General features: G+C 34.8%; 1 protein-coding gene across 2 annotated transcripts in view; it reads right to left on the bottom strand.

Moving 5' to 3' along the window:
- LOC109840229 overlaps window positions 1-15,253 on the bottom strand; it is a 35,943-nt gene that overhangs the window by 8,473 nt on the left and 12,217 nt on the right. For both annotated transcript variants that reach the window (XM_020408790.1, XM_020408791.1), the window contains exons 7-24: window positions 10,980-11,348; window positions 10,796-10,897; window positions 10,493-10,675; window positions 9,764-9,905; window positions 9,501-9,682; window positions 8,034-8,119; window positions 7,912-7,960; window positions 7,662-7,728; window positions 7,062-7,543; window positions 6,870-6,969; window positions 5,089-5,222; window positions 3,477-3,550; window positions 3,189-3,405; window positions 2,804-3,019; window positions 2,548-2,700; window positions 2,409-2,462; window positions 2,022-2,236; window positions 1,873-1,933 (exon numbers count right to left, since the gene is read on the bottom strand). In XM_020408790.1, coding sequence (XP_020264379.1) covers window positions 1,873-1,933; window positions 2,022-2,236; window positions 2,409-2,462; window positions 2,548-2,700; window positions 2,804-3,019; window positions 3,189-3,405; window positions 3,477-3,550; window positions 5,089-5,222; window positions 6,870-6,969; window positions 7,062-7,543; window positions 7,662-7,728; window positions 7,912-7,960; window positions 8,034-8,119; window positions 9,501-9,682; window positions 9,764-9,905; window positions 10,493-10,675; window positions 10,796-10,897; window positions 10,980-11,348 — 2,886 coding nt within the window. The remainder of the gene's footprint in view (window positions 1-1,872; window positions 1,934-2,021; window positions 2,237-2,408; window positions 2,463-2,547; window positions 2,701-2,803; window positions 3,020-3,188; window positions 3,406-3,476; window positions 3,551-5,088; window positions 5,223-6,869; window positions 6,970-7,061; window positions 7,544-7,661; window positions 7,729-7,911; window positions 7,961-8,033; window positions 8,120-9,500; window positions 9,683-9,763; window positions 9,906-10,492; window positions 10,676-10,795; window positions 10,898-10,979; window positions 11,349-15,253) is intronic.

The raw sequence follows: 15,253 nt of genomic DNA, 5'->3' as shown, positions 1-15,253 counted from the left end.
AAGAGCCCCTGCCATCAAGTTGATCCCAAGTGGCCAATCATAAATACACCAAATAAATCCAAGTAATCCATGGAGTTAACATCCTTCTGATACGAAGAATAGAATAGAAGGCCTTCACCATCCCAATAAGAGGGGGTTCCTTGAGCTCTTCAGCCTTGGTAAGAACTTAATTGTGCATGATGCATTGAAACTGAACCATATAGATGATCATGACTCATAGCAAAGCTAACAAGGGGCTGGGGTCACAGAACAACTGTGGTAGGTTTGTAAGATTATGTCTACGATTTGACCAGGGATCTGACATGTTTCTTTTAGAACAATTGGTATATGATAATCTCTACAATCATAAGGGATAAAGTGGCCTAAAGGGATACATGATTAGTGATTTAATGTATAAAAGGTATATAAAGACAGAAGGCAGGCACGGTCCTCTTGAATCCCTTCTCTAAGGTAATATTCTCTCATGAAACCGAGGCAAGGAAAAAGAACCACATCGCTTTAAAATCATGATGGCTTGTCTTAGTTGCACCATTACCACTTCAAGGTGATGTTATGAACCGCGACAAGTATAAATAAAAATACAAATTACATCTTCCCCATCGGATGACAGACAAGATGATGCTTCAAAAATCATTCCCCCGCCTCCAAGCTCCCAAGACTCAAAAAAAAAAAAAAAAAAAACAAAAACAACAACACACACAAAAAGAAAAAGAAAAGAGAACAAAAAACACCACCAACCTGCCTCACCCTGCTCAGAAAAAAAAGTAAATAAATAGCCTCTCCCACCCAGGCAACCACCTAAAACAACAGAAACCTTTTACCCATGAAAGGACAAAGTGAATAGTTACTATTTAACAAAATTATGAAGACATATTTTGTAGGAAAATAGATGATGACTCGCTAGGACCGTGGAAATGAGAACCAAGTGACTAACACCAAATATCAAGGAATGTCTTGAGCTTGCAGTAGATTATATAGTTAAGATGTCTTTTCAAGATTATAGAATATCTTTCTCACCAGTTTATGCAAATAACGCCTACCCAATCTTTCATAAGCACACTAGACATACAGTTTGTCATTTTTTCATCAAACCTTAGAGAAAACATTAGGACCTTTTTCACATAGCCATAAATGACCAGATAGATGACTTTCTTACAAAGGTTACAACTCAAATACACCATGAGGCTTACAGAAGTGCTTTTTAACAAAAACAAATTTGAGGGCAAGCGTGAATGAGGGGACTTATTTTTTATGTTAATTTGAATATTTCTTTTATGTAATTAGTGAATATGTGCAGGACCATTTTGACACTGGGTATGGGGTGAGACCAACCTGATATAAGTCCAACAAGTTTCAAGAATTCTATGTGAAGTGTAGGATATACATATGTAGATGATTATGAGCCACCTCACTACCAAGCATCATTTTTTGTGCTCGGTACCAAGCATACCCATTGCTTGTTTTCTTAACTTGATACCCAAAAGACCCTTTATAATTATATTTTTGAACTGGGTATGGGGTGAGACAAACCTGATATAAGTCCAACAAGTTTCAAGAATTGCATGTGAAGTGTAAGATATACATCCAAGATGCATATAGCAAGTGTTTACATTGAAACATGTATTATCTAATTGAGTACACATATGAATAAGTGTGTGCAAATATCCAAGGAGTGTCTATGGAAGTTTCTGTGTTGGGTATGGGTACGGCCCTAGATAGAAATACCCATGCAACATAGTAGCAAACTCAACAACCAAGGTAAACTACAATTAGGAAAATAAAGATCCTTGAATGTAAAAACTTTTAAACACGCACTACATCACAAGATTATCAAATAAAATAATATAACTTTAACTTAAATCTTTCAAATACCTGGCATGATCTCAGAAGTTGGCGTCCAATTGTGGTACTAACTTCAATACTGATATCGTCACTAAAATGTCACAGTATATAAAAACATTTAAATACTGCATACACATCATAATAAATGTAGAGTTGTAAAATGCAGCAAATACACTCACATGCCATACTTTTCGGAGTACGGAACAGATGTTCGGGGATCAAAAATCAAAGCCAAAGACTTGAAGACAGGTATACTCCAACTAAGCAGGGAAGATACGATTTTACCAGGCACTCTATTCTCTAGAACCAACTCACTGCCTGAGCTATATGCATCATTACATCTCTTGACTACATTAACCAGAGTTCTGATAGTGTCCGCCTTGCATAATAGTATCTGAAAAATGTACAAGGATAAGCCACAAGAGAAAAGAAAGCATAAAGCATAGCAATACCAACAAGTCCAGCTCTCAAATTTTCAGGTGAAAGTCTGCACTACAACTTAACAGAAAACAATAATTAAGTGAAAGTCTGCACTACAACTTAACAGAAAACAATAATTAAGTGACCTTGGCACGTGGATGCTCCAACAAACTAGCAAGAAAAGTAAGCAACCTATACACCTGAGAAAGAACACAAAAAGCAAACAGATAAACTGAAAATTAGACCTTTTGTTGAGTGGAAGGAAAAAGAAGCTCAACTTGATACCTTGAAGCTATCTACTTCAGACAGAGATGTTTCACTCATATGATTCTTGATCCATAAAATCAGTGGCTGCAGCAGGACGTCCGCATATTCAGGTCTCTGGCAGGCAATGCGAATTATGAAAACTCGAAGCATGTCTTGTATGACTACCAACGTCTGCTCAAAGAAGTATAACATTTATACGAAATGAGTTGAAAAAACATAACACAAGCAAACAAAGATTACTTTTATCTCTAGCTTGTAAAGTAGAAGCACGTACACTGAAGGCAAAATTCAGTATAATATGTCCAATTCTACTAAGTTGAGATGTCAGTTTTACAAGCAACATATTCAAGTAATCTGGCTGTAAAAACCAGTCAATGTATCCCTCAGCTTCAGGCCCTAATATCGTCCCAATGCTCAGAGTTTTAAGAGCACAGAGAGGAGGCATTCCGTCACACCAAAGCCATATACCTTCGTCTGGTAAAAGACCAGCCTTTTTGCAAAATGACAAAAAAAAATAAAGTTAATATGATTATAGAGTCAAAGAAAGTAAGGAAATGACAGGTTAACCTGCATTAGCGTATTATAAATTCCACATGAATGAACGCATTTGAATGTAGCATACAGGTCATACAAAATATTTATTTTTAGAAGATGCATACCAAAAGATGCAACATGCTGCAGGCATCCTTTGGGCCCAATGCCAATGATGCACTTGCTGGAACACTTCCAAGAAGACAATGAAATAGGCCAGGTGTCCAGTTACACACACCCCAGTAGGCTAATGCAGACGCAATAAGGTGACAGACAGCACCAAATCCAAGCACGAGACTTGGATATGCGGAGGAATAGTCAGTTGCACATGCTGCTAATTTTGGACTGCAAAAACACTCTTCTTTAAATTAGGATCATGCTGTTTAAAAGAAAATGCAAAGATAATGATACCTTACCTCACTTCTCTATGCAATCCCAGAAGAGCATTAACTAACTTCTTGTTTCTATATGGTTCCTTTGTCTTTGTGTTCTGTAAAAGCACATGATACCTTATTGTTAAGGTAATGGAAGCAAAAGAGAAATATAATCTAAATCATGAAGGTTAAAGTAAATGCTGTTAGATGTCAACCTTTACTGCACTTATACGCATATGATATTAATGGCACTAAACATATTGTTTGATCTTATTTTTATTTTTTATTTTATTTTAAATTTACTATTATTTTATATTATTTTTTTCAAGTTTTAGTCACCGAAAGTCAAGGTTCTAAAGTTGCAACTGCCATGTTGGTTTAAGAGGGTTGCCTCAACAAATATAGGGTTAAAAAATGAACAGAGTTTCGGAGAAAAAAACAGCGGCATATAGAGGAATGTCGAATAATTCGGCCGATATTTGGGGTTGAAAAATGGGCCAACTTGTTTTTCCCCTTCATTTAAAGTTTGGATTTGGTTCATGCATATAAACTACCATAAGCATCATCTGAAGATATATTACAGACCAAATTTAGAAGAAACCTCAGAAAGATACTCCACAAGGAAGAAGCAAGGTTTTAAATGTTGAATGTCGGGTTCATATCAGACAGCTAAAATTCATGTCGGATAGCGAAAATCAGGGATATGTCAGAGGAGATGAAAAAATATCGGATTGCCATATCGGATGATGTGCATATGTGTAATATAAATATCATAAATAAAATCTAAACAGACTTAAAAAATTCTTTTGTCTAAACATATAAAAAGTAAATAACTTATGATGCTTAAGGTTGATGTTGAAGGAAAGATGTGAGAAAAGATGACTCCGATATTAGCGGTTAAGAAGAGAGAAGATCGCCCGATATTGATGTCGAAGGAATAGCTTGGAGAAGAGAGCGATAGGATGTCAAAGGAGAGAGAGAGAAGATGAGCGATGGATATTACTTTGGTCTTTTTTCTATTTCCCTTAACTTATCGATTTTTGTCTTTGGAAGTAATATTAAGACAATCAAGAATTTAAACCCAAACCTGATTAGAAAAAGAAGAAATTTTCTAAACAAACCCATTCATAATTTTTTTCTAAAAATAGACCCCCTTGAGTTTTTTTTACAAAAATCGACTCATTTTGTCTTAATTTGGTTTCTAAATAGTCGGGGTTGCCAACCCCGACTATTTAGTGCATAGAATGTTAGGGTTTAGGGTTATAATTGGGGGTTTACAACCTCCTAAATAGTCGGGGTTGGCAACCCCGACCATTTAGGAACCGGGTTAAGATAAAATTGGTATATTTTTGTAAATAAAACTCAATAGGGTCTATTTTTAGAAAAAAAATATGAATGAGTTTATTTAGAAAATTTCTTCTTAGAAAAACTGACCAAAAAAATAAGCCAATTTTTTAGACTGAAAAATCGGTCGACATAACCGACATATCACCCAACATATCCAACCGACATATCCGACATGTCCCACGACATATCCAACATGGAACCCTGAAAACGCAATACGCATTGAAAAGCTCCATATCATGTCGGTTGGCCCCTAAATCCGACATGTCAGCCGACGTTTAAAACACTGGGAAGAAGAGTGCAAACTTACATGTAATTTCCGCAGAAGATTGATCAATAATGCAAGAGAGGGAATCATAAGGTCTACAAGGTTCTGTTCATTAATTCTTTCCAGTAGCAATTCTGACGTAGAGTTGCATTCTGCTCCTTCATCCACCAGATAATCTACAAATGAAAAGTCCAAGAATTGAAGATCATTAAAGAAATTTCTGAAGGAGAAAAATCTGTGAAAACAGTATTTATTCAATATAACTGCAATACGATGCAAACTGGTTTACCAAGAGATTGCAGACGCTAGTCTAAATAAATATTACCCAGTAATTCTCTTTCTACATATAAGCTACCTTCTAAAAGTGTATTAATAATATTGAAATGACAATAGACTAAAACGAATTCAGTACCAAAGTAATATTACCCAATACAAGAAAGGCGTCAAAAATAAAAATTAGGTCACTTTTAAGTTTTAACCCAAAACTGCACCTGAAGATGAATACATTTTCATAACGAAAGTTTCTCTTTAACTGTCGAGAAGTTACCAAGTTTAAACATGTGTTCCTGTAAGCCCGCAGCTTTGCTCCATAAGTTTTAGAGAATAAGGTTTCAATACCCTGATTAAATTATTGTAACTAAAACTAAATCATTATGTCAAGGCAGTAGACAACAGATGAACAAGCAATTACACTTTTTTCTTTATAGTGCTGAAGTAAAAATTACATCAACAAGCAACTTACCATCTTTCTAGTAAAAGATTACTAAGATATATTTAAGGTGACATGTAAAATTTATAAGAAACTAATTATATGCCCTTCGTTAGAGTTTAGTTGAAATATACAGAAATAGGATACTGTTCTGAAGAACAGTTCCACAATATGATTCAATCCCCATATCCGATATCTAAAACAATGAAAGCAAGTTCTTCTCATATTTGTGAATAACAATATCCAAACAGGACTTGTGAGACCTGGAAATCATACATACAAAAGGAAGCTTGAATACAACATCACGATCTAGGAGGTGACCTGAGGGAAGTTAAGAGAAGTGAAGAAAAAGACCAGGTCCCAACTTCATTGAAGATGCATACAATAGCCAAAAAGAACACGGAGACAGCTGTTGACTCAGTTCCCATAACCACATTCAGGGGAACAATGAGCTGTGATGAGAGAATAAGGTTACCATCAAAAAGAGGGCGGATGTAGCATGCTTTTCTCATTGTTTCAATATACTTTAAAATATAGATCAAGATGAATAGAAATGTATCTATCAGTATCTATAAGCGTGTGTGACTATATTACTACCTTAACAAGTTTTTGAAGCAGCATAGTGCTCTGATTTTGAAGAAGATAAATATAACTCCTTGCATGTTTTATGACAATTTTGATGGCAATACAATAAACTACTTCTTTTTTTGCATGTACCAACCTAAACAAGTCTTTCAAGGTTTAGTATCAACCTAATAGCATAATGATCAAACTAAAGAAGATAAGTCCTGGTGTGTTTTATGACCATTGTGGAAAATAGAATGTACTCTTAATTAAAAAAAATAGATAAATACTTCCAAGTCATCTGAAGATTCTGAACAAATTCAGTGGAATACATATTAAGGGTTTCTTAACAGAGAGAACATTCCAGATAATATCAAATCTAAGTTTGTTTTGATGCTTTTGCATTTTCGCTATTTCCATGACCATATTTGCAACTACAGGTCAACACATGAAAAAAGAATTCTATAGAAAAGAATTATTTATGCTAATAGAAAACAATGATTCAATTGATTTTCAATACCAATAACGGGGAACACAAAAACCAACTCACCATAAGTATTAGATGACTGTTCAAGCATATATTTACAGTTGATCAGAACCACATATACTAGGGTCATGGCACCCTCCTCAAAAAGCGATGCAGACATAGCCTTCATAGAAAAACAATATCTCATAAAGTGATTGAAGAAAAGAAAATAATTTCACAAATGTCAAACAGCTGAACAAGAAATAATATGCTTACAGAATTTTCTGAAATGAATGACAAAATTCGAACAGCAGTAGTTAGCTGAACAATAGAAGAACTCCCAAGAGTAACACCATCGAAATATTTGTCAGAAACAAGCTTCCCAAGAAGAGAATCCAAAATCTGAGTATCTGAAGCATTTGTTGAATCCCCAACAACGTTTTCAACATCCATTGACTCTGACACAAGAACACTTGTTGAACTCAAGTGAGCATCTCCACCAGAAGCCAAAATAGCTGCATATCGAAGAAGTCCAACCACCCCATTTCTATGATAAACTACACCTGCATCAATCCATTCCAACAACCTTGTAGGAGCATCTTTTCGGTTGGACCCAGGGGAAGACAAGTGTAATGCCTTGTGCAGATCAACAGCATGTCCAATCCAGGAATTGAGAGATGATGCAGTTGAATCTGTGACAATGACTTCAAAAATTTCCGCAGCTGAATGGAAGGTGGCAAGACTTAGTGGTGAAGCTCCTGAAATCCAGATATTTGAGGGTGAAGTGCAAAGATGAAATCAATAGAAAAGGATGATAAATGTAACATCCATCTCCAGTCAGATCATTGCTGAATTAAAAATAAATAAATCCTATACCATCATCAGTAGCAATTTTCTCTAAATCTTTGAATGAATGCAATGCTTCTATCAGCACTGACAATGCCTGCAAATCAGCATTTTAAAAAAAATAAGAAATGTAGCACCAGGCAAAGACATCTCAGTTTCAGTAAACGAGGGCAAGATTATCAATCAACTAGCAGAACATTTCTATAAGTTCAGATCACAACACAAGAATTCAGACTTTCTTTAAACAATATGTTACACAATATTACAGTGACATGAGTACCTCAGGAAAATAGCAAAGAGACAACAAGGCTTGGCGGCCACATTCCGACCTGCATAAAACTCTCTTAGGGTCTATAAAATAACAAACAAACTAATTCAAATAAACAAAGATTAACAATCTACCTTGAAATGGTACAGAGGTCCCACAGAACCCATAAGAGTTCATCGGAGTGAGGAGTTATTGTAAGCAAGCGGTCAATAGCATTTCCCTGCAATACAGCATGAGAACAAATGTTTATTACTAGAATAGTTGAGGAGGTAAAAAAAATCAGAATGTATAGTGAGAATCATCAACAAGTCAAAATGATCATTTACATGCATATGACGTGCGTGTTGAATGAGATGACATGTTTGGCTGAGCAATGTTTACACTAGTTACACCATATCAAGTTCAGTTTCTAAATTTTGCCCTTCTTTTAAGCAACTAGCAGAAATAAACAAGAAGAATATTGTATATATAGTAATCTCTATACAAGATGTGCTTTTCCATTAAAAAAGTGAAAACAGCATAGGTCGATGCCAGGTAGGACATGGCATGCAACCTAAGCCTCAATAACGCAAGTTTCAGCAAGGTATAATGTTGTGATACTGCTTGGGAGTTCGCATATACCCTACTTCTAAGTTATATTCATATCTTGTCATGCCATGTGTGAGTCTGTAAGTATTCTTACGTCTACAAAAGCAACACTTGAGTTATCTGCAATTGGCAACAATATGAATATGTTCAGGTAGGAAAGACATAATCTCTCACAAGCTATTAGGATGCATGTAAGAAGTCATTCAAGACTGCTCGACGAAGCAATTATATGCATAACATAATTCAATGAAGCGTGCATATATACAAAAGCAGAAAAAGTATAACCAAGGTCATAATATTACAAGTTTTTTCCTCTCGCATGGAGAAAGAAAATTATACAGACTCTTCAACTAATAGAATGCCATCTGTACTTCGTGTTTACTGCTAGAACCATGATGACCAAACTAAGCTGTGAGATAAAATCCATGAGACCTCAGCTCTTTGGCAAAAAGGAAGACGAAATCTTTGCATTACCAGGTTACCAAATTAGCAATATGAATTTGGACGGACTAAAAATGGAAAACCCAGATTTATTCAGTTGGAATCTGTACTGCATAGCTAAGCAACTAACAGATTTTTTTTTTCCAAGGACTCGCAGTCTCCAGAAAGAACTCCACAGTACATAAGATCTTAGATGGCAGAAAAGGCATAACAACTTGCAGTCTTCAAATTTCCCAGGTCGACTGCATACCAGAAAAAATGGTAATGCATGTCCATGGAGCAATCTATTTATGAAGATAAACAGGAAAACCATGGACCCATGCACTATCATGCATCAATCAAAAAGCTAAAATAGCGCAAAGATGTGCAATCATTAACCAAAAGCTTATCCAACAATTTTTAGCCTTTTTTCTAATCATAGTTGCACAGATCACTTCTTATTTTGACAAGATGCAGAAAGCATGGTGCTTAATCTCAAACAAAATATGAGGTAATAGTTTTCATGCAGATGGCACCAGTAGGAAGGGGAAAACATTGTTTAGTTATGCTTACAGATTAAAAAATTAACTAACCACTCTGAGATGGATTTCCATAATCATTGCAATTTCCTGAGGATGACAAAAGAATCCCTTTGACATTAAAATAGCCGCCTGCCGAAGAGTCAAGCATTCTGCTGTGCACTTGCCTTCAGCACCTTGAAGAGAAAGAACTAATGTTGCTGTAGCTTCCGGTTGAAGCAGTAAGAAAGTCAAACCTGGTAAAAGGGGGAAAACATATTGTGCCAGCTATCCGATTAAGTACACAGTCCAAAACACAAAAGAGACAGAAAAAAGACCTGATCGACAGGAAAGAAGAGAAAGAAGCAATGACTGAATAGATGTAGCGATGTCCACAAAGATATCTGTTCTACTCCCATTGACTGAATGCAATAAAGGAGATGACAGCAAAGCAGCAGACAAAGGGAAAAACCCTCTTTCCTGTTCACAAAAGGAGACTGAAAATTAATTACTATTCATCAAAGATCACAGCTTGCACATGAGGTGGAATTTCAATAAATGTTGAAAAGGTCATCCATTATGACTATCAATAAAAGATGTGGAGAGAAAACAATAGAAGCACAGAGACTCAGCAATAATTACATAAATACAGTTCAGCGATTCAATCATCTAGGCAAATGGGAAAAAAGCTTCTTTCACCACTTTCTTTACAGTTGGAGAATAAATTACAGCATGTTTCTGAAGCACTGTGCAAAATCAGTAATTTCAATGATCAATAGAAACATCCCCAACTATAAACAATAAAAAGAAGCAGAACAGAGACTTCTGCATGTCCACTCTAGCATGCTCCATCAAAATACAGAATAAACGACTGAAAATAAAGAAACTTTCATAAAGACGACCATATTGATCACCCAATTATTAATATAATCAAATACATTCTGCCTGATCTGAATGTTTTCTACTCATGGAGTACTGAAGAGTACCAGACAATTATACATATGAAAGTGACAAATAACCAGACAGTATAATATAAAGACTGGCAAGTAAGATTAAGTAGAAAATACCATGAGAAGGGATAACAAATGTGTATTGATATCCCATTTCGAAAAGCTGTATTTAGACAAGGAAATATAACTGGCAGTTGTTCTGTAAGATAATAGTCCATCTGATGTAACAGGAAGCATTGATCTTCTTGTGAAAGCTGCAGGTGAAGGATCTTCAATAGGTCCACATAAATTCAACAACTTCTGCAGTATTTTTATAAGCAAAATTAAATAAGTTGTGTATGTGCATCAAGATTAAACAGATGCAAGATCTATGCCAATATCCTACGAAAATATTGGCAAGCATCAGAAATGAGAACTGACCACTATTTGTTTGAGATGAGAAGAAGCTGAGAGAAGAAGATCTATTTTATCAGTAGTAAGTCCATCCTCAGCAGAGGATGCCATTGTAGATAAGACTGCACACTACCAAAAAAAATCAATCTCGTCAATCGTATTTCAAACATATATATGAACCAAGTAAATGGTTTTACAAATATGCACATACCTCGTACCTAGAGGCAGATTCATATAAACGCAAACGTTGCAGAATACAGGTAGCAAGGGAAGCAACAACATGCCTCTGCTTTGTGAGTAAAAGATTTAGTAAATTGGAATAACCTTCACTCTTAGCACTAGGAACATTCTCATCTACTCGGGGCCACCATCCCAAGAATCCTTCACATCCAATTGCATGTTGTGTAGCATTCTCCAGAGCACCAAGCAACACCAGTGTAAAAGCTGTTGATCCATGCAACATATGACCAAGCAATGCAGCAAGTTGCTTCATTCCACCACAGTTAACAAAATGAAAGCAGCTCTCTCTTGATGTGCACAAGAGGAGAATGGTACTTAACCCTAAAATCAGGATCTCGTTCTGCAATAAAACGTGATGGATGCCAAGCAGATTATATAATTGGAATAGAACGCAGATAATGGTTGAACCAAATAATATATCATCTACACTTTAAAAGAGGGAGTACCAAAAAAACTTTTCATACCCTAAGTTACCCTTCAACTATTGTAAATATAACAAAGTTGTCCTCATCTACCTAATATTAATATCAAACTTTAATTCATCATGATTATATTTAATTCTCATTTTAAATTGTATAATATAATTGAATATGCAAAAAACATGATGATGGTATTATGATAAGTCACCAAACTTATGATCACCTCACTAACCTCTTCGTCTTCACTTGCTCATAACGATTTTCTACTTCTCCATTCCTCATTAATCTTTAATTACACTATTACCTCAATTTAATGACATCTAATTAAACCTCCCATCCTTCTAATTTCCACGCCATTATAACTCTTTTCTCCCACTATTACACTACTATATAAAAGTTCACAATCTCAAGCTAACAAAACGCCCCTCGTCACGGAAGATTTCATTCCGTTGAATGGAAGTAAGCCAAAGCAAGCAAAGAGGCTCCTATGACCTCCCACAGAAAACCATAGCAGAGTTCCTCTTCTCCGTGGTCATACCTGGCTTCTCCTCTTCTCACACCACAAGTCATCATATCCTTTCATCATCAACGAGGACAACTACGAAAGGTTCTACCAGTTCTACTACCCACGGGAATGACTGGGCTCTGGAATCAGTACCTTCCACTACCTCTGAAGAATGATGTGATGCGCCGTTGATGCCTTTTGGGAAAAATTCGGATCGTGCGAAGCTCGGGTGATCCAAGAAAAGATGATGATTTTCAACCAGATTTTGGCGTGCAACTTCAACGGAGCATAGCTTTTGATTCCCTCCATAGAATCACTATTATTATATTTTTTTAGAAAGACCAGGAAGTACTCTACAAGTCGCACAGCTTAGCAGTTCCAATCAGATTTTGGGGTGAAAAAAAATCGACTTCAAGCTCAAACTGTACGTCGAAGAGTGTTGATCCAATTTAGTTTTTTTTTTTATTTTTAGGAAGTCTAATTACTTTAAGAAAAATCATTTTAGTACTTTTGCTTTGTGTTATACCCTATACAAGGGAAACAAATTTGTGAACTATTTAGATTGATTATTATTGTTTTAAATCTATTACTATGATCTTCTACGATTTGTGCCCGTTTTGCTCGTACCGAAATGAGTAGTACTCTCTTTTAATTACGCCGCTATATCATGATGATTGTTTGATATCGATCAAGTAGGCGGGGAAGATATCGAGGGCAACGAGTAAAGCTAGATTATGTTATTATCCTATTCATATTAGATGTATTCAATAATCATTCCTATCATGTAATTCATGATTGGCAATGTAATTTTTTCAGATTCATTCCATATTGGACAAGCAAAACTCCATATTGGACGAGCTTCTGAACTAGGAAGAGATAATTCTGGCAAAGGTGTACACTATGGCATTATAATTAACTTTGTTTATATATATTTTCCTTATTTGGCTGTTAAAATTTGTCTATGATATTTGCTAATTTAGTTATTGTGTAGAGAATTGTTGAAATTAAAATGAGAATTATGGGGGTCAACAGCCTAGGTCTTTGAAACTTGTGACATTCCTCGGCAAGGGCTAATTTAGAAATGATAAAAATGTAAGGCTACGTAAAATCTTATGTGTGGGCTGGTGTTGCTACATATATCATGCGTTTGCACATAAGAAATTGATTTGCTTTCTCATGGTATTTACATATATCATAGGTTAGAATGTTCTAAAAAAATCAATAGGATGTGATTAGCCATTTCTCTCTAATGAGAAGTTTCGGTTATTTTACTTTTAATTGAGGAGTTTTATGTACATTACAAATTAATTTAGAAAACTAAACCAAATTAGGTTACAATCTGTAGATTAGATATCCCTCTTTTATATATAATGAGAAATTGGTAGTACCCTTAAAGCCATAAAACAACTAACATGTACTATTCTCAAATATAAAAACAATTGACATGTGTTATATCATAAATAACCACGTGTCTTCCTATACTATCAGAAGATGACGTGTTAACATCTAATCTTCATTTCACCTTGGAATTATCATCAAATTAAATATATTCTTAATTAAAATTCTAATAATAAAATATTTGGTATGCGTATTACATTATAACTATCCATGAAGAAAAATCTAACAATCACATATGGTGGTATAGAAATTAACAAAAAAATCATATAGATTTTATCTCCATAAAATCATGTATGAAAAATTACACACATGTGAAATTATGAACATAAAGAAATATAAATATTACAAAACAATCCTCAAGAAATCAAAAATTACAAATAATCCCCTAAAGGACAAGAAAATTACAAAACCCCCTAAAACATAAGAAATTAAACAAATCCTACAATGATTGAAATTGCATAAAAACCCTAAAACATAAGATATACCTTTGCAACATTTTTGACTATCGACAGCACCAATCTGAGCTTCTATTGCAATCATAATTTAACTTTGTTCGTGATGCAAGTTGATGGCTTCTCCCTCTCTTATAATCATGATTTTGTATGATCTAAATATGGTTAATATATGTCTAGATTATTAAGCTTGAAGTTTTTAGATTGTTTTGAGTACCGTCACACTTTTACCAATCTGTGTTCAAAATCTAATTTGTTTACAATAGGTATTTTGAATAGTATTTACATGAGAGATAAAAATTCAACAAAATTTTGTTTGGTTGTACATGAATTCATGTGAGAGAGAGAGAGAGAGAGAGAGAGAGAGAGAGATTAATGGGTATCCTTATCATAGGAGGGGATTTCCTCCTATGACGCCTCTAAAATCACATGATTGAACGACATTGTGGATGATCTGCTCCGTTGAACTTGATCTATATATTCTAAAATCCTAACACACTAAGTTTGGGGTGAACCTGTCGTCGTTTGACCATTCATCCACTCGTATCAATTTTAACGGTTTTGAATGACTAATATTACTCTCGTTATCAAGTAATTTATTCTCTCTCCCCGTCAATTAATTTCTTCTTCTTCTCTCTTAATTTCTCTTTCAAACTTATCAATTTCTCTCTGCCAATATTGTCCACCCCTTCCTTGAACACATCTTTTTCACATAACAATTTATTAATCACCATTTGAGCTTGGAGATGGAAGAGCTCATGTTTCCACGCAAAACTCTACACTTTGATATTTGCTCGATAGTTTGGACAGCAAAAAAAAAGTCTCCTGTAGTTCTCTATTATCCATGCTATTTTCATGTTTGAAATCGCCTTGTAATAGTAAACCCTCGTCTCTTTCTCTTCCACCATATCATAGCTTGAAGTAGCACTTGAAACCCTAGAACTCGATTTCATAATTCTTACAGTGAATTTAGGATGAAAGACTGTGAATTTATGGTTTAGGTTTGAGATTTAATGAGAGAATTTTTAAATAGAGGAGAAATTGGTGGGATTAGTTAATCTATCTAATCATATCATACTCTCTTTAAAAGTACGAGTTTGAGAAAAAAAATTCTATGGTCAATATTAACCTTAATTTTTTTTTGAATATTAAATTATTATATTAATCTATTCTAATTATCATATCTTTTTTGAAGTGGTAATTAAATAATTTATCATATTCATAATGAGACTTAACATATTATTAGATAAAGGAGATATACGTTTGAAATCACCTTAAAATAGTAAACACACTCTCTCTTTCTCGTCCACCATATCATAGCTTGAAGAAGCACTTGAAACCTTAGAACTCGATTTCATTATTCTTGCAATGAATTTAGGATGAAAGACTGTGAATGTGGGGGTTAGGTTTGAGATTTAATGAGAGAATTTTTAAATAAAAGAGTGATTGGTGGGATTAGCTAATCTATCTA

This window comes from Asparagus officinalis, chromosome 5 (genome assembly GCF_001876935.1).
Source record: "Asparagus officinalis chromosome 5, Aspof.V1, whole genome shotgun sequence".
Classification (NCBI taxonomy): Eukaryota; Viridiplantae; Streptophyta; class Magnoliopsida; order Asparagales; family Asparagaceae; genus Asparagus; species Asparagus officinalis.
The sequence above is the reverse complement of the archived record's forward strand: the minus strand, read 5'-3'. Positions and strand labels throughout refer to the sequence as shown.